This window comes from Neofelis nebulosa, chromosome 8 (genome assembly GCF_028018385.1).
Source record: "Neofelis nebulosa isolate mNeoNeb1 chromosome 8, mNeoNeb1.pri, whole genome shotgun sequence".
Classification (NCBI taxonomy): Eukaryota; Metazoa; Chordata; class Mammalia; order Carnivora; family Felidae; genus Neofelis; species Neofelis nebulosa.
Genome location: NC_080789.1, coordinates 3607675 through 3632920, shown reverse-complemented (window position 1 = coordinate 3632920; position 25246 = coordinate 3607675). Strand labels below are relative to the sequence as shown.

Here is a 25246-nt window from a genome sequence, read left to right as displayed (position 1 = left end):
CAAATGGGGAGGAACCGGAAGTGGAGGCAGCGGCTGGGTTTGGGCCCGGAGGGCCTTTAGTGTCCCAGACAAGTGCAGTGTCAGTGGTTCAGACAACCACGTAAAACTCTGGACAAGTTTTGCCGGCATGGCAGAGCAGAGAAGTGTATATCTAAGATCTACAAAGATAAATAAAAAATAAAGAGCAGTGGTATGCCCACATCCCAGCCAAGGAGATAGAAGGATCCCAGTGCAGTCCGAGGCCTCCGCGTGCCCTGCAAGAGAGAATTCTCAGCACCACCATGGCATCATTGATGTGAGTTTCGTTTCTGCTGCTGTCTCGTGTTTCTTGACTGTTTACACAGGAACCAGTCCCTCCGCAATGCACTGTTTTGCATGTTGGTAAACGTCACCTAAGGGGATCATATAGCACATTATCTTCCACAGACTGTAGTTGTGAGCACGGTTTGCTTCAGTTCAAAAAATGACCTCTAGAAACGTGTGCGCGCCAGGCTTCCGCGGGGGACTCCAAAGAGCTTGAAAGTGACCGCTGCCTTAGGATTCCCCCCTGCCTCCCGAGGGACTCCGCGGCGGCGGCCCCAACAGGGTCGCCTGCAGGCGGGAGCCCCCTGGCGGGGGTGGGGCAGGAGTTGGGACGGAGAGCGAATCCCGAGCTGCCCCGCTGCCCTGCGGGGGAGGCGAGTGCGCCCACCGAGGCCCCCGCAGCGGCTCCTCCCCTCCGGCAGGCGCGGACCCCCTCGGAGCGCCCCCGGGGCGGGGCGGGGCCAGTGCCGCGGACCAGTGAGCTCGCGGGGAAGCGCGGCAGCTCCGCCCCGCGGTGTCCGCCCCAACGCGGAAGGTGCGGAGTCGCCCGGACCCACATCACCGGCCCGGCCACCCACTTGCCCCTATGGCCGCCACCGCTCCGCTGCGCGACTGCCAGGTACGCGGAGGTTGAACCCGGCCGGGCCCCGCGGCCCCGGCATGGCTTGGCGCTCGGCGGCGGGGACGGGACCGACCTGCGCGGGACCCTGGATCCTCCGGGGAACCGGCCCCCGAGGGACAGGCGAGCACCTGGGTGCAGGAAGGGACCAGAGTACCCTCCTGTGGGACCCCAGCGGCGCGGTTCGGACCCCGCGGAGACCCCGAGGCCTATAATGCATTAGCCCCAGCCACTGTGGCGCAGGAGTGTCTCTTTCGGACCCTCCAGGGTGGGCAGCCTGAACCCATTTTGCAGATGAGGAAGGTGAAGTTCAGAGGAGCCAGGGGACTTGCCCCCCAGCCATGCAGCCTGAGGAGCTGCCCGCTGTGCTCAGGGAGTAGAGGACATTTTCCTTCCCAGGGCGGGGTCGCAGGTCTGTGCACCCAGTCGGGATCCAAAGGGCAGCCCTAACAGTGAACAGTTCTAACGATCTCTAGATTTTTCTGCTGACAGACTTGTAGGTCTGAATCATTTGATAAAGTGGAGAGAGGAGAGGTATTGTTACTGTGCTTGGCAGATACCGTGTTTGCCTGCCAGTTGGAAAGTCCACCCTGCCCGGCCAAACTCTCTAAGGCTCTACCCCTTGTCTGTCCCCCTAGACCTCCCCTCAGCCAGACCAGGGACTCCCGTTTCCTGAGTGCTCCCCTGGCAGACACTTCACAGTCACCCCGTGCATCCTCCAGAGCTCCATTCGGGGCCAGCGAAGGGTCTGAGAGAGGATGTTGCCAGAAGGCACACAGCTATTTAGGGTCCCCTGGGATTTGCATCAGGATCTGCCCCCTCCCACCCACAACTCGGCCTCCTCTGCTCTGCACCGTCTATGAAATCTGAGAGTCCCTGCCAGCCCCACAAGGCTGGCTCATATGGAAACCCACACTCACATGATGCGAGGCATTTAGAGATCTTCTGTGCTTGGGGGTTGGGGTTCACATTTATGGCTGGAGGACTACATGGAATAAAGCCCTGAGAGTCTCTTCTTGCTGTGTGCAGGCGTGGAAAGATGCGGGCCTCCCACTGTCAACCGCAAGTAACGAGGCCTGCAAGCTCTTTGATGCCACCTTGACCCAGGTATGCCTGCCGGGCAGCGCGGTGGCCTCTCTGACGGCCGGTGGGGAGGTGTTTAAAATTACCAAATGCTCTTAACTGATTTATGTTTCATTTTTAAATGTTCTGGCCCGTCTCACAGCTACATTTACTTACACCACGCAATGAACGGTCCTTACACAAGTGCAAGACAATACTCCGCACCCCCATCCAGCACGGCTTCGCTTAGATTTACGGCCAGACTCACGTGTCGTGTGATGTACTCTCCCAGGAAAGCCGGTCAACGATGACCACGAGCAAGGGTGGCACTCAAGGCTTCCTAAGCCTCACATCTTTATCAGCACTCTTGTTTTATGAACAGTGAAGCTCTCCCGCCCCATTCCTGCCCAAATCTCCTGGCAAACTTGGGTACAGGAGGGCCCACATGGGGGACCCAAACATGCTTCGTAATGCTTAGAGGCCCCGCAGCCAACAGCTTGGGAAGTAGGGGATGCTGTTTTCAGTTGGGTAATGATGTTAGCAGTGGGTTACAGCGCAGTCTATGTACTCCGGACCCTGGTGCATGGGAACGTGTTGGAGACAACCCATGGCGGGGGTGAGAGGTGCCCCCAGGGTCAGGCAGACAGCAATGTTTATCAGGATGCTGACTCTCCCCAGGCCTCCCTCTATGGTCTGCTGAGGGTTTGATATGGGGCCCCTACGCTTTGGGCTTCGGCCCCTGGCTGGGGCTAATTTTTGAATATACCACTCTCACCTATGGCCACTCCAAGACCCCCCACCGAATTACCATTAATTTCTAACACCAGTGAAGGAGCCTGTAGTTTTGGAACGGTCTCAAGAGGACGGTCTCAAGAGGTAGGGTCTAACCACTTTGTTTGACGGTGGGGAAACCGAGGCTCAGAGAGCTGCGCTGACTCCTGCAGTGAGGCAGATGATGAGCAGGGTAGCCGGGTTTATCATGAGCAGTGAGAACCCTGCCTACGAACTCCATCCACACAACATAAGGACCGAGGAAGCTTCTAGAAACATAAGCACAAGAAACCACCAGTGAGATGCCGTGAGCTTGCCGAAGGACTCCACTGTGCTCATTTGAACTCTGTTTGTGCCCTTCCTGCACGTTTGGCCCCAGTAGAGCCCCGGATTTGTTCCTCAGTGTAGCACAGTCCTTCCCCGGACCCTGCCTGTGTATCTTCTGTCCCATGTATCAGCATCTCTGGGCCATCCTGTGTTCGAGCGTGGGCGTCTCTGCTCCAACTCCCCCGTGTCTTATTAAAACACAGTCTGCTAATTCTGTGTAGATGCAGGTCAGACATTTGATAGGACACATTTTTTGTTTTGTTTATTTTTGAGAGAGAGAGAGAGAGGGGTGAGGAGGGGCAGGGAGAAGGGACAGAGCATACGAAGTGGGCTCTGTGCTGATAGCAGTGAGCCTGATGGGGGGCTTGAACCCACGAACCGTGAGATCATGACCTGAGCTGAAGTCGGACGCTCAACCGACTGAGCCACCCAGGCGCCCCTGAAGGTCTTTTTGGAAAAGAATGAATGAACAGTAGGAAGGTTCCAATTGTGGCGCCCGATTTTGAAGCCCCCTCTCATGGCTAAAGAAGTTGATGTTCGGGGCAGGTCACCTGTCAGGAAGAAGCTTTCTTTAGATGCTTCTTTCCTGAATATGGGGGCCTCACCTGCCCTAGAAAGTGTGCCTTGAGTTACGAGTATTCAGGCTCTTCACATGAGACCAACCCGGGTGCAGTTCAGGTCATGAAATACTTCGTTGTCTAGAGAGAAAATCCAGATTCAGACACATGCCTTCCTTAACATGAACTAAGGACTCCCTGGGGACAACGTTGTTTTGCCTTTTCTATTTCAGTATGTCAAATGGACCAATGACAAAAGTCTTGGTGGCATTGAGGGCTGCCTGTCAAAGCTCAAAGCAGCAGATCCGACCTTCGGTGAGTGATGCTGTCCCCGGGTTGAGGAGCCGCGTCTCGTGGGTCCGAGCGCTCTCTGACTGAGAGACTCCACTGGCCTGGGGAGGGCAGGCTGGTGGCAGTGACCAGGCTGGCCTTTTGCCCGGAGGGAGGGCAGCAAGACGAGAGCCACTGGTAGGCTTGGCATAGCACTGCCTTCGTAGAGATGCCAGGTTCCATGTAAGGCATCTTTCTTTTGAAAAAAAAAATTTTTTTTTACATTTATTTATTTTTGAGAAACAGACTGAGACAAAGCATGAGTGGGGGAGGGGCAGAGAGAGAAGGAGACACGGAATCGGAAGCAGGCTCCAGGCTCTGAGCCGTCAGCACAGAGCCCGACGCGGGGCTCGAACTCACAAACTGTGAGATCATGACCTGAGCCGAAGTCAGACGCTCCACTGACTGAGCCCCCCAGGCGCCCCTGTAAGGCATCTTCCTAATTTTTTCCCTAATTGTCAGGTCTACAGGGAAGACACCGGTCCTATTTCTCAGGGGAGGAAAGAGAATGAGAAACGTACCCCAAACCACTCAGCTGGTAGTTGGGTGGCTAGGACCACATGAGGCTTTCTGTTTTCCAGAGCTGACCTAGAACACCAGAGGTGGCTCCTGGGGACTTTTAGGACACCAGTGAGGCTTAGCTCGAGCATCTGGGCCACCAGGGCCTAGTGACGGAGGCTGGCATCACAGACAGCCGTGTGCGCAGAGGGCATGGGGAGGTCAGCCCCGTGCATTTCGGAACCCCAGGAGGGGTGGGGTTCCAGGCCTGGAGGAAGGGCTGAGGAGGGCAGGGCAGTAACCACCGTCCCTTTCCATGCCACTGTGGCCAGCTCCCGCTGAGGACAGGACGCACGGGATGGGGGAAGAAGGAAGCTGAGCCCAGCCTATGGGGGACCAGGAGCCAGGAATGGGCTCGGGCTCTCTGAGCAGACCTCGGGCCCCAGGATAGAAATGGGGGCCACATGGGTCGTCCCAACACTCTGGTTGGGTCTTGGGTCTCCGGCCTCGCCAGTGACTGAGTTCCAAATGCCGGCGGACCCCGTGCCTCTGTCAGGCTAGGGGCTAGGAAGCTCAAGGGGGACCCGGGGGTCTGCAGACCTGCCAGCAAGGTTGCTACAAAGGCACAAGGCATACCCTCCCTGTCCCCCCCCACCCCCCAAAAAGCTCTCCGCGCATGAGTGGCTGAGACAGACTGTACTCCAGGGACCAGCCCCCGCTGCATGGAGCATCTCCTCAGCAGCCCCCTGGAGGCCCGGCGTTGGTGGTAGTGACAATATCAGCCGATGAGGGAAATTAGGGCTGGGGGGTCGTGGGAGCCGGCAGGCAGCCCTGACCAGTTCACCCAGTGAAGGAAGATGCTCCAGACGTTGGCAGAATGCCCTTGTTGGAAAAATATTTGCGGAGGTACAGCATGTCTCTAGGGCTGCTTCCGCTCCTCGTGAGTGGCGAGGGCCCAGGCTGGGTTCCCCACTGCTGCGGGGGGGGGCCCAGCGCACAGCCGACCAGCCGCCTGGCCTGCCCGTCCAGGGATGTGGGGTATTTATTCCCCACTTGAGGCTGGGCAGGGCAGGGCAGGGCTGGGCGGGGCGGGGCCGGGCTGGGCCGAGCTGGACGCCCTGAATCACCAGCTGCTGCTTTCCAACCTTTCGCCAGCGATGGGCCATGCCATCTCTAATGGCCTCGTGCTGATCGGCACCGGAAGCTCCGTGAGGCTGGACAGGGAGTTGGACCTGGCCGTGAAGACAATGGTGGAGGTCTCCAAAACACAGCCGCTGACGCAGCGGGAGCGGCTGCACGTGTCTGCAGTGGAGACCTTTGCCAAGGGGTGAGGGCCTCCCCGGCCGTGGCTGGCACCCTGAGACCGCGCTGGGCGATGCCCCGGGGGCTCCTCCGCCACCCTTGGGAAGCGGGACCAGGGGTGGGCTCGCCCTGCCTCCCGTGGCCATCTCTCAGTGAAAATCACATCCTGCCCGTCTGCTGTGCCTTCACTTGACTGCAGAACGAGAAAACAGTTGGCTGGGATTTCCAATTTAGCCTCCAGACAACTTTCCTTCTTTAAATGAATTGGGTGTTATGTTTGTGACAAAAATGATAGGACCACGTTACAGAAACGTATGAAGGAAGAGAGCAGAAAGCACTCGCCCTATCCTCGCCCCGACATACCCTCGCGGACATCTGTTCACAGCCTTCCGGGTTGTCCCCCCTGTCTCCCTTGTGGCCACGGCTGTCCCCCTGTGTTTCATGGTCCCGCAGCCCATCTCTGGGACAGCCCCTTGCGTCTGCTCAGCCAGGGGAGATGCCCCGCACAGCTAGGCGACCTGAGCTGATGTCTCATGGGTTCCGAAGCAGGAACAAAAGGGGCTGAGTCAGTGGCAGGTGTCGGCATGGGGGTGGGCTTCCCCCTCAGCTGGCTCCCCCTCACACAGCTGGTTCCCGGTCCCAGGGAGATTGCCTTTGGCAGCCTGTTAAACCAGTTTTTTTGTTTGTCTGAATTCCAGAGTAAAACTTCCCACTGGTTTTTCAATGTTCTGAGCCACAACCTAACATGGAAACTTTTTTGTGCGGGTGTATGTAGAATATGTTTCCTCTCTCTCTCTCTTCTGTCTCTCTCCCCACACCCCATCTCTCTGTCTCTCATATATATGTATATATATTATAACTATACAATATATTATATACAAATATATTTATGTAAATATAAATATTTAATACAGGAATATTTATATAAATATATATTATAATATATAATTATATATTACGTATAATATATGTAATTATATATCATATATTTAAATACATATATACATATTTCAGACTCTGGCAAGAAACGATGCCTTTTGCCCACCACACGTGTATGAACTACGTGTTCAGCGCTGCTGAGAAATCTCTCTTTGGCTTTCAGGAACTTTTCCAGAGCCTGTGAACTATGGGAACAGATTCTCTGGGACCACCCAACAGACATGTTAGCCCTAAAATTTTCCCATGATGCCTACTTTTATCTGGGCTATCAGGAACAGATGAGGGATTCTGTGGCTCGGATATACCCCTTCTGGACGCCCGACATCCCCCTTAGCAGGTATGTGCCAGCTGGAAATCACGTCGTTTCTTTCTTACTCTCTCTCTCTCTCCTCTGTCCTAAAAGCATGGCAAGGCTCCTGGCCTTGCCCTGGAAACAGTGAGTCTGCTGTGGCTCTCCTCCGAGTTCTCGAAACTGAGAAGATCTCTCTGCTTGCTCTTCCTCCCATCCTGTGAACAAGGCAGCAGCATGTGTATCGGTCAGCCCAGGGTAGTTTTTGCTGCGGTAACAAGCATCCTCTGGTTCTCCAGAGGCTTGTTTCTCACACATGCTACACCCCTGTCGTGGGAGGGCCCAGGGCTCTGCACCCCTTGTCATTGTCTCCCTCCTACATCAGGGTCCCAGATGGTGAAGATGCTTTCTGGACACACTGGTCACTGAGAGGGAGAGAAGAGGGCACCCCTGAGGGACTCACGGTGGCAAGGCTTACGGAGGAAGGGCCATCCTGCCACTCCCAAGTCATTGGCCAGAGCTGGTCACCCCCCTCCCCCCCAGGACACCAGGCAGTGGAGCTCTGCTGTGTGCTCGGGAGGAGAGGGAGGCCTGGAGTACCTGAGCGGTACTCCCTCCCGTGTGATGGCTGCACAGAATTGCCTTCATTGTGTCTTACTCACAGGACGGTTGTGAAAATCAGACAGCCCCGTGGATTGGAGAGCTGGGTTAGGCAGGGTTCTCTATAGAAACACAACCAGTAGGGTATGAATATCTGTAGCTATATTATTTACATGTTTATACGGGGCAGGGATTGATTGATTTTAAGGAATTGGCTCATGCAGGTGCAGGGACTGGCAAATAAGTCTGAAATCCACAGGACGGGCCAGCAGTCTGGGGAGTCCATGTTGTAATCTGGAGGCAAAATTCCTTCTTCTGAGGACCTCGGTCCTCTCTCTTAAGTCTTCAACTGTTTGGACGAGGCCCACCCGTATTATGGAGGGTAATCTGCTTCACTCAAAGTCTGTAGATTTATTTATTTATTTATTTATTTTTTTTATTTTTTTTTTTTTAATTTTTTTTTCAACGGTTTTTATTTATTTTTGGGACAGAGAGAGACAGAGCATGAACGGGGAAGGGGCAGAGAGAGAGGGAGACACACAGAATTGGAAACAGGCTCCAAGCTCCGAGCCATCAGCCCAGAGCCTGACGCGGGGCTCGAACTCACAGACCGCGAGATCGTGACCTGGCTGAAGTCGGACGCTTAACCGACTGCGCCACCCAGGCGCCCCAAAGTCTGTAGATTTAAATGTTAATCACATCTGAGAGATACCTTCATAGAAACATCTAGATAGTATCTGACCGAACAACTGGGTACCATAGCCCAGCCAAGGGGACACATGAGAATAACCATCCCAAGAGCCTCACAATACCGGGCACACCATAAGCATTCAATGCATGTTTCAATGTGGAAGGTCAAATGACCCCAATAAATATTTAAAAACAATATTTAAAATATTTAAATATTTAAAAACAATATTTAAAATATTTAAATATTTAAAAGAAATAAATATTTAAGGGGTGCCTGGGCGGCTCAGTAAGTTAAGCGTCCAACTTCGGTTCAGGTCACGATCTCATGGTGTGTGAGTTCGAGCCTCACATCTGGTTCTGCAATGAAAGTGCAGAGTCTGCCTAGGATTCTCTCTCTCTCTCTCTCTCTCTCTCTCTCTCTCTCTCTCTCAAAATAAATAAAACTTAAAAAAAGAAGGAAAGCAGTATTTAAAAGAAAAGTCTGGAAGCCCGTGTGCTAGAACACTGCAGCTATGAATCGTGAGAGCTAGACTTTGTCACTGTGTGCGGTAGTAAAGGTAACACCTGAGTCACCAATAGAAACTCTGTTGTTCTTCCTTGTTTTCGTGGGATCCCACAAAGCTACAGCGAAGACTGCCTCTGGCACGTGTGACTGGCCTGGCGCTCAGTGCTGAGGATCACAGACGAGCAATATAGAAATGGCAGTGTGTGCTGATTCAGTGAAGTGTCCCGTCCCGGGCCGGGCCTGGGCCAGGAGCGAGCGGGACAGACGGGTCCTGGCCGCTAGGAACTGGGGTCTGGGGAGGAGCTGTCCAGCAAGTACAGGCGGGGCTGGGCTGGGGGTGTGCACGCCGCTGGCCGGCAGAGAAGCCACTGCCAGCCTGTGCTCACCAGTACTTCCCAAGGGAGGTGTCCCGGGCTGTGCCCCCAGGTGGGTGTCACCAGCCGGACAGGCAGGAGAGGGCCCTTGTCGTCCTCAGTGGAGACAGCGCGCTGATGTCTTAGGGGGTGGGCTGTGAGTCGCAGAGGGGCCCGCTGCAGAGACGGGGTTTGGGGTAGACGATTGTGCCGACGCTGGGGGTCACGGCGCTCCCCGCTGATCAGCAGCGTCCAGTTGCTGGGAAGCCTGGTGCTTGGGGTCGTACCTGGAGGGGGCTTGCGTCCGTCTCCTGGGGCTGCTGGGACAAAGTGCCATAGACCGGGCCGCCTAAAGCGACAGTCCATTCTCTCACAGTTCAGAGGCCACAAGTCGGGAATCCAGGCATCACCAGGGCTGTGCTCCCTCCAGAGGCTCTAGGGGAGGCTCCTTCCTCGCCTCTGCGTGGCTTCCAGCGGGAGCTGTTGATCCTGGGTGTTCCTTGGCCTGCAGCTGCGTGGCTGCGGTGTCTCTTCTGTGTTCACGTGGCTCCATCCTTTGTGTGTGTTTGTACGTCCCTGTCCGAGTCCTCCTCTCCTTCCTCTCGTGAGGACATCCGTCGTTGGGTCTAGGGCCCACCCTCGTCCCGCAGGACTTCAGCTCGATCGCGTCTGCAAACGCCTGCATTCCAAATCAGGGTCCGTGCTCAAGCATCGTTTTGGGGGACACGGTTCGGCCCATACTGAGGGTTGCACAGTCCACTGTTGTTGAAGACTTTTTGTTTGTTTCCTCTCTGTTTTTTTAGCTACGTGAAAGGCATCTATTCCTTTGGATTGATGGAAACCAACTTCTATGACAAGGCAGAAAAGCTTGCCAAAGAGGTAAGTGGGCCCTTCCCCTCAGGGGTGGCGTCAGGTGGGGCAGAGCCCACACGGCCCCCCTCCCCACCCCCCCCCCCTCTGGTCCGGTTTCCTGAGAGACCCTGGGGAGGACTCATATTACCAGCAAGGGCAGCTGGCCCTCCCACAGTCCGCAAACTGCCTCCACGGGCCAGGAAGGTGAATGAGGCCCGGGGAAGCTGTGTCCACCTCTCCCTCAGGGCCCCGTGCAGGGCCGCCCCAGGCTCCCCGAGCTCTTGTCTGTCTCTGTCCAGAGCTCCACGGTCGCAGACAAAGGTTGCCTCCGGGTGGCCCCTGACCCGGGGGCCGGGGTCTTGTCAGCCAGCTCTTCCCTGGACCTCTGCCTCCCCCCAGAGGGAGGGAACCATGGTGAAGGGTGCAGAGGAGTGTGGTTTTGCCAAGCGCCTCCTGGCGGGCCAGGCCCTTCCCGCCAAGGGCCGGCTGGTACCAAGGTGCATGGTGGACGCCCCTCACCAGCGGACCGGGACCGAGCAGTAGGCCGCGGCGGTGGACTTGGGGCTCGTGGTGTCCTCTGTGGTCCTCGGAGGCCGTGTCCTCCAGCCCCTCTCCTCACAGGAGTGGAAACGGACCCCGGGAGGGGCTGTCGCGCACCCGGGGGCGCCCTGTGCCTGGCTCCGTGACAGACACCCACTCTAGTCTGCTCATCCCCTCCGCTGTGAGGCAGCACTCTCCTCGCCGTCCAGACGAGGGGGCCACGGCGCAGAGAGGCCACGGCTGGCAGAGTGTGTGCTCACCGGGGCCGCCTGACCCGACCACCGTCCGTTAGGCTGCCTGGACCAGACGCGGCTCCCCCGCGTCCCAGCCAGTGTTCCTCCCCATAGACGTTGCCCTGGTTGCCCACAGCACCCCTCCCCCAGAGGCAGCCTGCACCCTTGGGGGGCCCAAGCGGCCATGAGGTTTCTGAAACCTGTTCTGGTTACACAGATGGAGCCCAGACTTGAGCGCAGGGGGACGGTTCCATGCTCCATGGCGGTCTGGGCTCCGTGGCCTGAGGGAGCAGGGCGCGCTGTCCAGCGGGTCGGCCACGGGAAGGTGCCCTGAGCGCTCGAGGGCTGTCAGACTGGCTCGAGAAGCCAGAGGGCAGACAAAAGGTGCAGGCTGACGCCCCACCGGGAGCAGGATGTGGTGGAATGGGGTGCCCTTTCTCCTGCTGTACCCACTCGTGCGGGTGCCACGCTCTGAGCCCAACACCAGTACACCCGAGGTGATTACTGGGCAAGGCCATGCTGTGACAGTGCCTGCCAGGCCTCCAGGAGAGCGAGGGTGGGCTGCACCAGGCTCCGCTGGAGTCTGGAGAGGCCTCACGGTGGTGGTGGTGGTGGTGGTGGTGGTGGTGGTGGTGATGCTTGGGACCTCGAGCTTCTGCGTGCCAAACCCCAGGGGCCCCGAGAGCAAAGGGCTTCAGGCAGGGGAAGCACAGCCTGCTGAGCTCAGGAAGCTTGGAGCCACGTGATAGGCTGAGGCTCAGGGCGGATGGGGGCGGGGCGGGCCCTAGGGCAAAGGTTGGGGGGACAGGCAGGGCCGGTCGTGCAGTGCCTCGTGGCTCTGTCCCAGGGAGACTGGGGAGGAAGCTGGAGCCCCTGGTGGAAGGTGGGGCCTAATCTTGGCCGTAGGTCCGGCCACTCCCTGCCGTGAGCTGTGCCCCGCAGCAGAGCAGCACACTTAGGGGATCCCTTCTCAGGATGCCCCCTCCCCAGGTCTGCGCGGCCGTGCCCCTGCAGTCCCCAAAGTGTCCTCGTCCTGCAGGGCTCTGCCGAGGTGCCCATTGTCCCCGAGGACACCTTCTTTCTTACAGCTCCCCCACGTGGACCGGGCAGGCCCGTGCAAGCAGCAGGTGGGGGGGGTGGGGAGCAGAGAGGCAGGCTTACCGGGGAAGACCTGTCTGCCTAGACCTCACAGCAGGTGCCAGGCCAAGGCCTCTGCCTCTGTGAAAGGCACGGGGCACCGAGGCAGTCAGTGGGGCTGGAGGAAAGAGTGGCCTGGTGTGCAGGACCTGGGCTCGTGTGGATTGTCCCCTGGGCCACTTTGAGCCTCAGCCTACTGCTCTGTGCCCGGCACTTAGGAGGTGCGCAGTAAGCATGAGCTGAACACAGGACTAAAAGAAAGCTACAAGGGGGTAAGAATCACGCCCCGTGTCCTGCCGGCCTTGCTGGTCACCCGGCAGGCTCCCCGGTCACGTGAGTGGCTGTTGTTATTCATAGCAATCCCGTCAGAATGAGCCCGGGCTGCCACACACGTGGTCATCCACGAGGGGCAGCCGTGAGCACTCGGCAGTCTGCACAGCATTCACGCACGCCCACCGCGTCCACTTGATCTCCAAGGCCAGCCCCGAGGGGATGGCGGCATTGCTCCTCACCGGGGGGACAAAGGCCCAGAGAGGCTGGCCGGCAAGTTGCAGGTGACTCGGCCGCGTGCAGGAGGCTCTGGGGCCAGGAGGATGAGTCCTGGCTTTGGAAAGACCCAGCTGTGGTCTTTCAGCCTCCCTGAGCTCAGTTCCTCACCTTTGAAATGGGCGGTGAGATCCTCGCTGGTGGCATCCTGTAGATGGTCAGCGGGGCTGGACTTCGGGGTCACTGCTGTTTTGAGGCAGGGCCCGGTGCGCACGTGCTCCAGCAGCTCAGGCCCCTGCTCCCCACGTAACCTGGTCACCAGGCGGCCTGAATAATCCTCGTGACCTCCGACCATCTTCCACCCCCTCCCCACGTAGGCTTTGTCCATTAACCCGACAGACGCGTGGTCGGTGCACACCATCGCCCATATTCATGAGATGAAAGCAGAAATCAAGGATGGATTGGAATTTATGCAGCACTCAGAAACCCACTGGAAGGTACGATTCCTGTCGATGGGTCATCTGCCTGGAAAATTCCGCCCATCCCCTTGGGTTAAGGCTTTAAGGACAGAAGTTATAGGCTGCAGCTTAGTTCCGGGGGAGCTGGGTTGTCGAGCCGCAGTGTCCCCAGGGACCCACAGGGCTCCCCGAAACCTGCTGGTGTTTTGCAGGTGATTCTAGAAGATTCTAGAATCTAGAATCTAGAATCTAGAAGATTCTAGAAGTTTTGGGCTGGGGCATTTGATGTAAAGGAACGGGTCAGAAAATGACCGAGGACACAAGAGCCTGGCATGGGGGAGAACCGTAAGAACCCTGAGCTGTGTCTTACCACCAGCCGGCTGGCTCAGCATGGAACCCACGGGTGGGCTTGGGGAGCACGCGGCGCAGCCAGGGGCCGATGGGGCAATGATGTGCAGTCGGCTCCCCTAGGTAGATACTGATAGTGTTTGCGAGAGTGCTGAGTCTGGGGGAGGAGGAGCAGCTGTGTGGCCATATCCTCTGGGCTGAGGGCCAGGGGCTTGCCCAGGCAGAACCGAGGGAGGCCAGGGAAGGCTTGGGCCAGGGCCTTCCAGCACATTCCATTCACATCCCTCCCCCAGATGCTGCGATTTTACTGGGTGTTGGAGGCCTGGCTGGACCCTAGGGCAAGAAAGTGACCCTCTGAGCCTCGGTTTCCTCATCTGTATACCTGCTGTTGTAACAACTGGGAAGCCCCCAAATGAGTTCTCCTTGGTGTTGGTTCTAGACATGTGTAAAATGAGGCAGCCTGGTCTGGCCGGGTAATGCTTGCATCTGTCCCCTGCTGTGGCTCCTGGCAGCCTCTGGCCTGGCAGGACAGTCTTGCTTTAGATAGTGTGGCCTGGGACTCCCTTTCCTCCTCCTCCTGCCCCAGACTGGTGCTCAGTCAAGATCCTACCCTGGGGACCCCACGGAGAGTCCAGCCCAGACTTCTCTGTCCTCAAAAGGCCTGATCAAGTGGAGTGAGCAGCTTCCCAGCAGCCCATGAACCACACCATGATAGGGACACTCTTAGGGATGTGGAAACCCAGAGGAGGCATCCAACCCCCCCTGGACTTGAGGGTGAGGTGGTCACGGAAGGCTTCCTGGAGGAGGCAGCCCCTGAGCTGGGTATTGAAGGATGGCTAGGAGTTTGCTAGGTGATAGATGGGGAGGTGGAGGGTATTCCAGCCAGACTGAGCAAAGACACCGAGGCCTACAGGGGCCTGTGAGGAAGAGGGGACACAGGCAGCCTGGGTGTTGTCAAGCAGACGTGGGCCTTGGAGAAGGGGTTGTCAGTTCCTCTTTCCAGGAGGTAGAAGGTGGTGTCCAGGTAGAGGAGGAAGTGTTCGCGGTAGCCTCACAGAAGGAAGGGTTAGTGCTCACGATGGGGCCTGCAGACTGCCAGTCGTCAACCACACCCCCCCTTCCTTGCCGGCCTCGCCAGTTCCTGAGGGGAGTCCAGCCCTGGGCTCATTGATCCTCGAGGCTTTATTGGGATTTGGACACCCCGGGGGCCTCGGCATCTGTTTGTGGATCCATCGCTCGTTTTCTTGAGGCTTGAGGAGCAGGGTGACCTCTGTGTCAACCGTCCTCAGAGCTGACGGGGACGTCGGGGCACAGAGGTGCCCGGCACAGGCCGGCCTCAGCATGGGTGCCGGGGAACGTTTCCCACACTCAAGGTCGGGGGACGGTCCTGCACTGTCAGAAAACCACAGCTGGTATTTTTTTTTCCCACAGGCTGTCAGATTTTTCTCTAATTCTCTCATTTTTCCCCCCAGGACTCTGATATGCTTGCTTGTCATAATTATTGGCACTGGGCTCTGTATCTGATTGAGAAGGTAAGCTGGTTAGCTGTCTTATCTTACAAAGATGTCCAGAGAAATAAATATTTGTCTACCTTTTGCTGGTTCCCCGGGATAACAGTTTGGGTTTGCACGTTTAAATGGTGTCTGGTGTAACAGAGCATTAAGGTTTTCAAATAGCTCTTCAGGCTTAAACTACGTTAGGTGTTTTTCGCTGTGTGGACGCGGAAGCCGTGTAAGCCGCATGTAATTTGTGGACACAATTTAGGTCAAGTGTCCTCAGCCGCTGGAGTGAACTAAGCCCCCACCCCTCAGGCTGCACCTGAATGAGCTGTGAGACCCTCCAAATGCTTTGTTCCAGTGAGAGTGAGGGTGTGGGGAACAGCCTCGCCCCCAGGGATTCTGCCCCTCGGTCCCCTTTGTACGGGAGCTTCTTACAATGGTGCTAATCGTTGAGGAAATCTAGAAGCTCCCTAAAAGCCCAAAGGAAAATGCTCAGAAGTTGAGGGTCCACGGTGACACAGAGATGCAGTGACACAGTGTGTGGAAGAAAGCAGTGTCCCCCATTGAATGTAAGACAAGGAAAATACGGGGGGGAAAAAAAAAGACTAGAAAAATAACATGAGAAAGCTCATAAGAGTCTGACAAGCACAATGGGGACAATAATGCTTCGACAGAAACTGCCCCCTTAGCAGCAGAGGCGCCAAAAGCCCAGAGCAGAAGTGGTTCTCCTCTTCCACCCTAAGACCCTCTGGGACACTGCCCCTGCCCCCCCCCCCCCACCCTTGGGATGTGCTGGGGTGGGGGGTGGGGATTGGCTTTTCGGCCTATTTCTCATATTACATTTCACCTTTGCTACATGTTTTTGTTTTTTTAAAGTTTATTTTGAGAGAGAGAGAGAGAGAGAGAGGGAATAAATGGGGGAGGGGCAGAGAGAGAGAGAGGGAGGGAGGGAGGGAAAGAATCCCAAGCAGGCTCCTGACCATCAGTGCAGAGCCTGATGTGGGGCTCAAACTCACAAACTGTGAGATCGTGACCCGAGCCGAGATCAAGAGTCAGACACTTAACCGGCTGAGCCCCCCAGGCGCGCCTCCCCTTTGCTGCGTGTTGATCACGGGACCTTGATTCTTGATTTTTCCAGGGCGAATACGAGGCCGCGCTGACCATTTATGATACACATGTAAGTCTACTTTCGCACCTAGTTTGGTTGAGGGCAAAAATTTGCCTTTTTAGTCTCTAGCGGGTGTTTGAGCCCGTCAGTATTGTCTCAGCCAGAAACAACAGCTGAAGCAAGAACTCACCTCTTGTGTAAGGCCTGCTGGGGTGAATTCTTGCCTCACGTAGCGGCGTAACCCGTGACCCAGATGGGTCGAAGACCCTCGGGGACTCTGTGCGCCGTGGGCGCTGGTAGAATGACACATCTAAGTTGGTCCTTTCTGGCATCCCGGGCTTTTCTCTAGTCATTTTAGATTGCTTTTCTCTGGTAGAATCAGTGATCTGCCCACGGGAACTGTTTTCACTGTAGCAAAATATGTACGAGATTTGCATCGGGATCATTTTTGCGCGTATGGTTTGGCGGCCCTGGGTCCATTGACTGTCACCACGGCCTGTCTCCAGAACTCTTTGGTTTCTCCGACTGTCACTCCGTGCCCGCTGAACACTAGCTCCCACCCACCCTCCTCCAGCCCCTACGTGTGCCTTTAAGAGAAAACCAGCCTAATTCACGGCTCCTGGGAACCCCTGGGCAGACTTTGAAACAGGAGACCGGGGTCACAGAAGTGCCTGGGGCCCAGGGCTCTAAACCCAAGGAAAACATTCAGTAAAGTTTCTGTTGAGTCTTCCTGTCGAGTGTTATCAGGATTGTGTAGTGAGAAGTGAAGGGTGACTACTCAAGTGTCATGAGGGACAGGCCAGCCGAATGCTGACCTGGGAACTGGTGACACGGCCTCCCACCGGCGTGGCCTGAGGCTGGGGACCAGAGGTGACAGATGCTGGCCCGGCCTCTGCTGGAGGCTACTGTTCTCTCTTCTTCGGGTTTCCAGCCTGGAGCTGCCACAGGCCCGGGCAAGGGGATGATCCTGGTAGTTGAGGCAGAGGGGCATTGGTGGGGGCTCCTGTTTGCTGAGGACTGGCTCCGTGCAGGCCCCACACGTGGCCCATCCCTGCGGCCCCTCATGTGCCCCCCCCCCCGCCCCGGCCCTGTCTTCCAGATCCTCCCCAGCTTGAAGGCCAGTGGAGCGATGCTGGATGTGGTGGACAGCTGCTCCATGCTGTACCGGCTGCACATGGAAGGTAGCCCGGTCTGCGTCCTCCCCTTGCGCTCCTCTGCCCTCTCTCCTCCCACAGGACGAGAGGAAGGGGACCTGGGCCCAGAGCTGGGCAGGAGCTGATGATCGAGCCACTCGGGGCCCCGCTGCAGGCCCAAGTGGCTTGCCCATCTGTGGGCCTGGGTGCCGGCTCTGCAGTGGCCTTCCAGCCCGGCTGAGGCCCCTGGGCCCCGTGCCTTTCCCACGGCCTGCCCACCGGACCCGCAGGGCACGGGTAGCACCTGGCCACCTGTCTTTGGGTGCTGCCTCCTCTCTCAGAACAAGAGGGGTGACCGTTTCTCAACTCCCTGGGATTTCAGAGAGCAAGGTTTCTCAACATTGTCATCCCACACTCTGCAGGTAGCCGGTTGCCAGATGCTTCTCCCTTTCCCCTCAGGCCCAACCTGTATCCGCTCCAGGCCCTGGGTCAATGGGACGATGTGGGGATGAGACCTGGGCAGGGCAAGCTGTTTCCGGAGGGTTCCAGGAAGGCCTCCTCGTGGAGGTGAAATGTGAACCATGGAAGGGTGTGCAGGGTTTTGCCAGGCAGGGATGGGAAAGGATATTTGGTGCAGGGAGCAGCCTGTTCACTGCCCCCAGGACACAGAAACCGGCAACCTGCTACAGGACGAGTGACCGAAGAGCAGGGTCAGTGTGGTCCAGGCTGAGAGGCAGCTGGGGCTGAGCTCAGGTAGGCCGAGGCCAGAGCAGAGGCTGCTACTGCGTTTTCTAGGCCAGCTCACGATGTTCAGATGGTAAAGCGGCAAAATTGAAAGCTGGTCTGTCGAGGGGCCTGGAAGAAAGGTGGAATCCTGTTGACCCAGAGACCCTGTGAGCCCTTTGCCTGCAGAGGCAGGGCTTGAAGCCGCCTGGAACTCTCTGGGGACCCTGCAGCCTCTCACCTTGGGGCACGTGTGGGGGGCGGCTCAGAGGGACAGAGGCTGGGAGGCACAGTCGTGGGGCCAGGGGCATGTGGAGGCAAGACAAAGGACACTCACTCCCCCACCACAGAGTGGAGACTCAAGAGACCTGTCCGACCTGACGGGCCGAGACAGAGGTCAAGGGCAACATCTCCCAAACCACTTTGGGAGGTGCCCCCAAGAAGCAGGAAGAAGCTAGTAACTTCCGGGAATCAGGAGGTGCTGCTGCAGAGCGGAGAAGGGTAGGGGCTGCCTATAGAGTTGAGAAATCGAGACACGAAGGTGGGAGAATTATTAACTGAGCAGATTTTTATAAAACACCTTGTATCTCTCAGGCGTCATATGTAACCATAGGAAGAGTTTTATTTTATGTATTTTTTTAAAGTTTATTTTTGAGAGAGACTAAGAGAGAGCACAAGCAGGGGAGAGACAGAGAGGGAAAGGGAGGATCTGAAGCAGGTTCTGTGCTGACGGCACAGAGCCCGACGCGGGGCTCGAACCCACAAACCGTGAAATCATGGCCTGAGCCGAAGTCAGACGCTTAACCGACTGAGCCACCCAGGCGCCCCCACAGGGAGAGTTTTAAAAATGGTTTTGGGAAAAAAAAAAAAAAAAAAAAAAAAAAATGGTTTTGGGGGTTGTCAAAGGGGCCAGAAACTTCACTTACTACCCTTCAATAGGTTAATTTGTTTACCTTATGAACCTATTGCTTTTATAATTACAAGAAGTTAACATAAAATGGGCCCAAAGGCCTCAGTATGAGGCCCGATGCCGCTTGCCGGCCCCGCTCCCCTACCCAGCCTCTGGGGGGTGTGGGGGTACAGGAGGCCCCCACGCAGGACGTGCTCATACAGAATGCCAGGCCTGTGGTTTCTTCCCCGTGTCCTCAGGGGTGTCTGTGGGGGAGCGGTGGCAGGACGTCCTGTCGGTGACCCAGAAGCACAGCCGTGACCACATCCTGCTGTTCAACGACGTGCACTTCCTGATGGCATCCCTGGGTGCTCGGAACCCCCAGACCACGCAGGAGCTTCTGACCACCCTGCAGGATGCCAGCGAGTACGCACCGCAGACTGGGCCCTGCTGAGAGGGCAACAGGGTACTGGGGGCGTGCCGAGGCTGGCTCCGCCCCTGCCCCTGCCCGCCGGGGGTGCTGGGGGTGGGGGCCCCCTCAGGGAGTACGGCTGTGGGGATGCCGTGGGGGGGGGGCTGGCAGCAGCCACACGTGCGCCCCACAGGCGTGTGCTCCCAGGTGGATGTATCCTACGGGGTACACTTGCTCCCCCCGAGAGATGGGGGCACATCTCCCAGCTGGGGGTGACAGCATCTGTGTCATGGGCACAGCCTCCCACGGGGGACATGGTGAGGCCCCAGAACCAGAGAGACCTGCTGCTTACAGCATCTGAGATTCCGGACTGAGCCTCAGATCTCTGCTCTGAGCCTCAGTTTCCTCATCTGCAAGCTGGGGACAGTGGCAGGAGAGGGAGGTGCAGTGACACGGTCATACAGCTCCCCGGCACAGCTCCTGGTATGGGTGGGAGGCCCCGGGGAGCCCAGGGTCCTCTGCAGCGTGGGCCACCGGGGATGTAGCTGAGCCCCGCCTGTAGGGCAGGAGCTGCGGGAGGCATGACCCTTGGCGGTCTGTCCTGGGGGCCACGCGCGGGCTGGCCACCGCCATGGCCGCTGCCCTAGCCCTCCTCCCAGAGCTGTGCTGCAGGGACCGTGGCCTGTGGCCGGGGAGGCAGCTTCAGGAGAGGTGTCCGCCGTTGGCTGTCTTTTCACCACAGGGAAGGCCTGGGGAGCCCACCAAGCACTTGAGTTTTGTTTTTTTTTTTTTAAATCTTTTTAATGTGTACTTATTTTTGAAGGAGAAGGAGACAGAGCATGAGCGGGGGAGGGGCAGAGAGAGAGGAAGACTCAGAATCCGAAGCAGGCTCCAGGCTCCGAGCTGTCAGCACAGAGCCCGACGTGGGGCTTGAACCCACAGACTGAGATCATGACCTGAGCTGAAGTCGGACCGTCAACCGACTGAGCCACCCAGGCACCCCGAGTATTTGATTCTGGCTTTTAAGACAGGCTTAGAGCCGGCCGCTGCCTCCATGGCTGCAGGCCCTGTGACCCAGACCAGCGGCCACCTGAGGGCCAGCAGGGAGACAGGGGCCGTGACAGCCGTCTGCCTCGGCCCCGGGGCCAACTCCAATACCAGGCCTTTACCTGCATCGTCTGCAAGCCTCCTGACAGCCCCGAGCGGTTGGCACTGTTCCCCACACTTTACAGATGAGCAAGGTGAGGCCAGAAGTCGAGGGGCCCGCCTGAAGTCAGGTCGCTAGTGAACAGCAGAGTTCAACCCAGGGTTGAGAGAACCCCCTCGTCTCCCCTTCCTGGCCGCTTCTCCTCCGTCGGCTCGCCCGACCAAAGGACCTGCTGTGTCAGGCCCAGAGCTGGGGACACCCTCCCGTCAGGACGCCTGAGTCAGGCAGGGAGGCATCTGTGCTGTGACGGGCAGCGCAGAGTGCCCTGCAGGTGACCGAGGGCACCTTCTCCGGCTGGCAGGTCCCCCGGGGAGAATTGCCAGCACCTCCTGGCCCGTGACGTGGGGCTGCCCCTGTGCCAGGCCCTGGTGGAGGCCGAGAACGGGAACCCGGACCGTGTCGTGGAACTGCTCCTGCCCATCCGCTACCGTATCGTCCAGATCGGAGGCAGCAACGCCCAGGTGAGCCTCCGGCCACGCCAGCGGCCTGGGTCCGGCAGGGTCTCTCGGCGTGGGCGCCCTTACCATTCGCATCCCCCGGGAAGTTTGCCCCTGAGAACAGCCCTGCCCGCAGTGGGGTGGGGGCTCCCGTCCCTCATCCCACGTTATAGGAGCCCAACCCGCCCAGTGACCTTTCAGAGAGACGTCTTCAACCAGCTACTGATCCACGCGGCCTTGAACTGCACTTCCGGCGTCCACAAGAACGTGGCTCGGTGAGTTCCTCGCTCACCCCCACGCCGGGCTTGGGGACGTTTCTGAGCATCGCTCCCTCTCTCACGGGGGGTCTCCCCACGGGCTTCCGGCTTGCCCTGAGGCTCCCACCTCCCACCGCCCGAGGCTACGGGGGGGGGGCTTGGTTTTCCCTGTTAGCATGCTCGGCTTGGCCAGAGGGGGTCCACCCCACCCCCAGACCGGTCCTCCTGCCCTCCCCAGCCCACTCCTCATTCGAGCCTTGCTGTAAGTTGCCCAACACGTCCTGCTGTTTCAGGGTCCTGGGCCTTTGCACATGCCGCATCCTCTGCTGGGGACACTCCTTCTTTCTCATGGGGCTGACTGTGCTGGGCTCCGGGAGGTGGCGGGGGTGGTTGTGTCAGGCAGACCCAAGGCCTGGCGGGTGGTTCTTATTTCTCGTGTGGGAAGTAGCACTAGCAACGATCTCTTACGCACACACACACGCACGCACAATGGGGCTGGGGCAGGGCACACTGCCCTGAAGGCTGTGGGGTAGCTGGAGCTGGTGGGGGGTTAGGGAGAGACGATGTCCTGGAGAAGGGACAGTTGAGGGGAGGCCCGAAACCAGCGGGTTCGACCAGACCCACGGTCTGGTTAGGAGGAGGGGCTGGAGGGTTAGGGATGTGGGGGCGGGGGTGCCCCCAGAAGAAAGCTCTGCAAAGCCCGGCCCTCACTAACAGCCTTGGAGCTCCCACACCCGACTCGCCTTGCCCCACATGGGGCAGCCGAGTTCCATGCTGGTTCCTGCACCAGATCTTCTACCTCTGGGGTGAGATGCGACCGCTCCTCATGGGTCCCCTGCGCCCCCCCACCCCAGAACACCGAAGGGAAAGGGAGGAAGGGAGGAGCTGTGGGTAGGTGTCAGGAGACCCAGTGAAAGCCCTCGGTGAGTCCGGGTGGCCTCCGGCGGAGCCGTGGAAGTCAGGTGGAAAGCCCGAGGGTCTGAGCGTCGGCTCAGGCGGTACATGCTGGGTGAGCCCCAGCTGCCCCAACAACATTTCCAAACGGGGCCGTGCAGGTGTTCTCAGTGCTGATGAAACAGGTGTACACGCTCTGGAATCGGTTAAGACTCCGAAGCATCTTTGGACACGTGTGGTTCATAAAAGCCACACCCCTTTCTTTCGAGGGCAGATCCCTTAGAGAGTTCCAGGTCCCGGTGTGGGTGCGGGTTGGCAGGGAAGGTGAGGCCCTTTGGATAGGAGGGCTGAGGGCTGGAGCAGGGGAGCTGGGGCAGGGTGGGGGCCTGCCGTGGTGGGTAGAGGATGCCCTCTGGGCTGGGCAGAGGGTACTATGCAGCAGGGGGTCTGTCCATGGGTGAGCTGAGGGGGAACGGGCCCCACAGGCAGCCTGGAGCCCGTGGGGACCACCGAGGGCCACCTGCTGCAGCCAGGGTGACAGGCTCGCCTCCAAGTGCCCTCCTGTCATTGACAGGAAGCTCACGCCCCTCCCCTCCAAGGTGGAGATCCTGGGCCCCCTGCAATGGCGTCCCCACCCCTAGGGCCAGGCCTAGCCCCTTAACCCCCCCCCCCTCACCCCACGGAATCACTCTTGTCAATTGTTTGGGGGTCTTTTCCTTAAACGATACTTGCTTTGTTCAGACTTGCCTTTCCATAGCCACTGGCCTTCCCAGCGGGCCTCATGCCTGGCTTCCCCTTGACCCCACGGTCCAGTTCAACCCTCTTGTCTGGTGGAAGGATGGGGCCTGGCTTCCTGAGGCAGATGAAGCCACAGTTATGTGCTCACCCAGCTACGTGTGTCTTGGGGACAGCGTCAAAATGTTCTCCAAACACTGGACGTTCTGGTTACGCACTGGAGTCCCTACCTTCTCATCCTTGAACCTCCCGTGCCTGGTTCACCACCTGGTCCCCCTGCCAAGGCCAGGCCTCCTGCTGCTGGGCTCTGTCCCTCCCGTCCCCTCTCTCCGGTAGCCCGGGAAGGGGAGCAACTTGCTTTCTGCTCATCTCAGACCCAGGCCGAGCTGCCTGTCCTGCCTTGGGGCCCGGGAACCATCAGGCCCCACATCCTTCTAGAAGATTCCACCACAGACCCTGCCCCTGTTTCCACAGGAGCCTCCTGATGGAGCGTGATGCCTTGAAGCCAAACTCACCCCTGACCCAACGGCTCATCCGAAAGGCTGCGGCCGTCCACCTCCTGCAGTGAGCTAGGCCTGGCCCCCTCCCTAGCGTCAGATCGGCTGCCCCCTGGCTTCTAGGGTTAGAAGCGGCTAGAGCCCGTTAGGTGGTTCTGTTGAGTAATTTTGCAGCTTTAAGCAAAAAGCTCTGTAACCAGCAGCGTTACAGGGAGCGGGGACACAAATCAACTTTAAACACGAGTCAGGATCTTTTCGTCCTTGTTCAGGGCTGAGGGGCAGCCTCAAGCAGTTAGAACCAAACTAGTTTTGTTTCTACTTGCCTTGCAAACTGTATCTTCGCAGGGCACTCCCGCATCTCCTGGTGTTCAAGGGTTGGAAGGCGGGGTTGGCTGGAGGCCAGCGCAGCTCAGGGAGGACAGTCTTCCACACAGCCCCTGGGGACCCCCTCCCCCAGGCTGCCCCTGGGATAAACCCTCACCTTGCCTTCCTCATATTCTAGATCTGTTGTCCCATCTTTTGGTTGAGGGCACCCATGATGGGGGAAGTGACTTGCCTGGGTCACAGCTAGTGGAGGCCCTAAGATTCGCCTTGGGCCTCCGCAAGGCCTGACCTCACCGTCTGTGGGTCCCCCAGCTGCCCCCCCCCCACCTCAAAGAAGCACAAGCATGTGGGGGGGCCCTCTGCCGTCTCTGGAGAGGTCTGTGAGCTTCCCAGGGGGCTTCAGTGGTGTTGATCAAGGGGCCTCGGGTATGTGGTTTCCTTTGCCAGCTATGACTTTAATCATACGAGTGCACAGGCGCTGAGTTGACACACTTTCTGGGGCGTGTGGATTGAGCCCAGGGTTGCCCTGTTGTGGCAACAAACACACAGCACTGTGGCCCGTGGCTTTACCACGATCCGAGCCGGTTTTACAAATGCTGCCTCAGTCTCAGTTTCCCCCTTTTCTTAACCTGGCCCTTAAATCAGGGAGTTGCTGATTTCACTGGAATGCACCCGTGAGGGGCGATCCTGGCCCCTAAATGTTTCTCAGGTTCCTTCAGTGTAAACTGACATTAGGGAGGGACTCAGGCAGGGGGCAGGTCTCCTGGGAGGCAGTGGAGGTCTCCAAATCGATTAGACAAATTTTCTGAGATTAAAATAAATTAGGTAATCAGTTCCTTTGACTTGCTGGTGACACCTTTCCGCATGTCCCATGTGTCAGGCCTGGGTCATGGGGAGGCAGGCTTCTCCTTGAACTTGGGGTGTGGGTGGGGCAGTGAGTCAATGGGTAATTACAATAGGATTTCGAGAGGGGTGCTGTCTCTACTCGGGAGATAGAGACACATTCCAAAGGCGAGCCTGCCCTCCAATCCTGAGCTGTCCCCTCCTGCCGGATGCCATGACACAGCAGGCTCACACTCCATCTGCCCTCCCCTCTCCTGGTTCCAAACAAGATGCAGAGTGGCTGGGGAAGGCGGAACCCGGGTCTCTCCTCGGAGAAGCCCTCCACTCGTGTGGGGCAGGCTGGCGAGGATGCCCTTTCCTCCCCTGCTGTGACCTCCTCAGGTCAGGGATGGGATCTGTCCCAGCACCACCCAGCACTTGGCCTGCACTGAGGACCCGTCAGGGAACATTGGTGAACGAACCCACGAATGGATACATAAAAAAATGAAGCAGAATCTTACTGGGGGAGGGAAGAAATGTGTCTGATGGGCAGGCCCACGATAGGACAGATGGAGGACGATACCGTTTAGACTCGGCAGCAACAAGCTATTGATAATTGGTGCTGATACTGAGCACCTCCTAGGTGCTGACACGATACAGGGAGAGGAGCATCGGGAGTGGGTGTTGGGGGCGCTCACCCCCTGCAGACAACCCCAGGGCTGTGGGGACCTGACATCTGGGCCAGGCACCCCCTGAGCTCTTGCTGCAATTGTGCAGGGGGTTGAGTCAGGCAGGCCTAGGCCTTAGGGCCCTTGGTTGAGCACTGGCGGCACGAGACCAGCTGTGTCTTACCAGAGGCCTTGGTAGGTGGAGGGAAGCCTGGGGCTCCCGGGGTTGTGGGCCCAGCAAAACCAGCCTGCCTGAGGGTGTGCAGGACCCCGTAGAGGCAGCTGGGAGAGGACGTGACCCTGTGCCCTCCTTCGAGCCCCTCTTTCTATCCAGACCTGAAGCCAGGGCCATTCCTGGACCTCTCTGTTCCTTGAGCCAGTAAATTCTCCTCTAAAGCCAGCTTGAAGCTGGTTTCCTGTTTCTTGTGACCCAAAGGCTCCT

The 25246-nt window shown here is 58.0% G+C and overlaps 1 protein-coding gene across 1 annotated transcript; it reads left to right on the top strand.

Moving 5' to 3' along the window:
• The first annotated feature begins 786 nt into the window (after positions 1-786).
• On the top strand, positions 787-24156 carry TTC38 (tetratricopeptide repeat domain 38). The gene is made up of 14 exons (XM_058740997.1): positions 787-922; positions 1952-2029; positions 3873-3954; positions 5623-5794; positions 6872-7045; positions 9949-10024; positions 12771-12890; positions 14672-14731; positions 15837-15875; positions 16906-16987; positions 18812-18977; positions 20472-20631; positions 20809-20882; positions 22968-24156. The coding sequence occupies exons 1-14, from the start codon at positions 890-892 to the stop codon at positions 23059-23061; spliced, it is 1410 nt and encodes a 469-aa protein (XP_058596980.1). The 5' UTR covers positions 787-889; the 3' UTR covers positions 23062-24156.
• Positions 24157-25246: the final 1090 nt, after the last annotated feature.

Excerpts from the sequence above, each read along its gene's own strand:
- TTC38 (XM_058740997.1), top strand. The coding sequence starts at position 890 with ATGGCCGCCACCGCTCCGCTGCGCGACTGCCAG. Across the intron at positions 7,046-9,948 it reads CCCGACATCCCCCTTAGCAG|CTACGTGAAAGGCATCTATT; the intron begins GTATGTGCCAGC and ends CTGTTTTTTTAG. Across the intron at positions 20,883-22,967 it reads GTCCACAAGAACGTGGCTCG|GAGCCTCCTGATGGAGCGTG; the intron begins GTGAGTTCCTCG and ends CTGTTTCCACAG.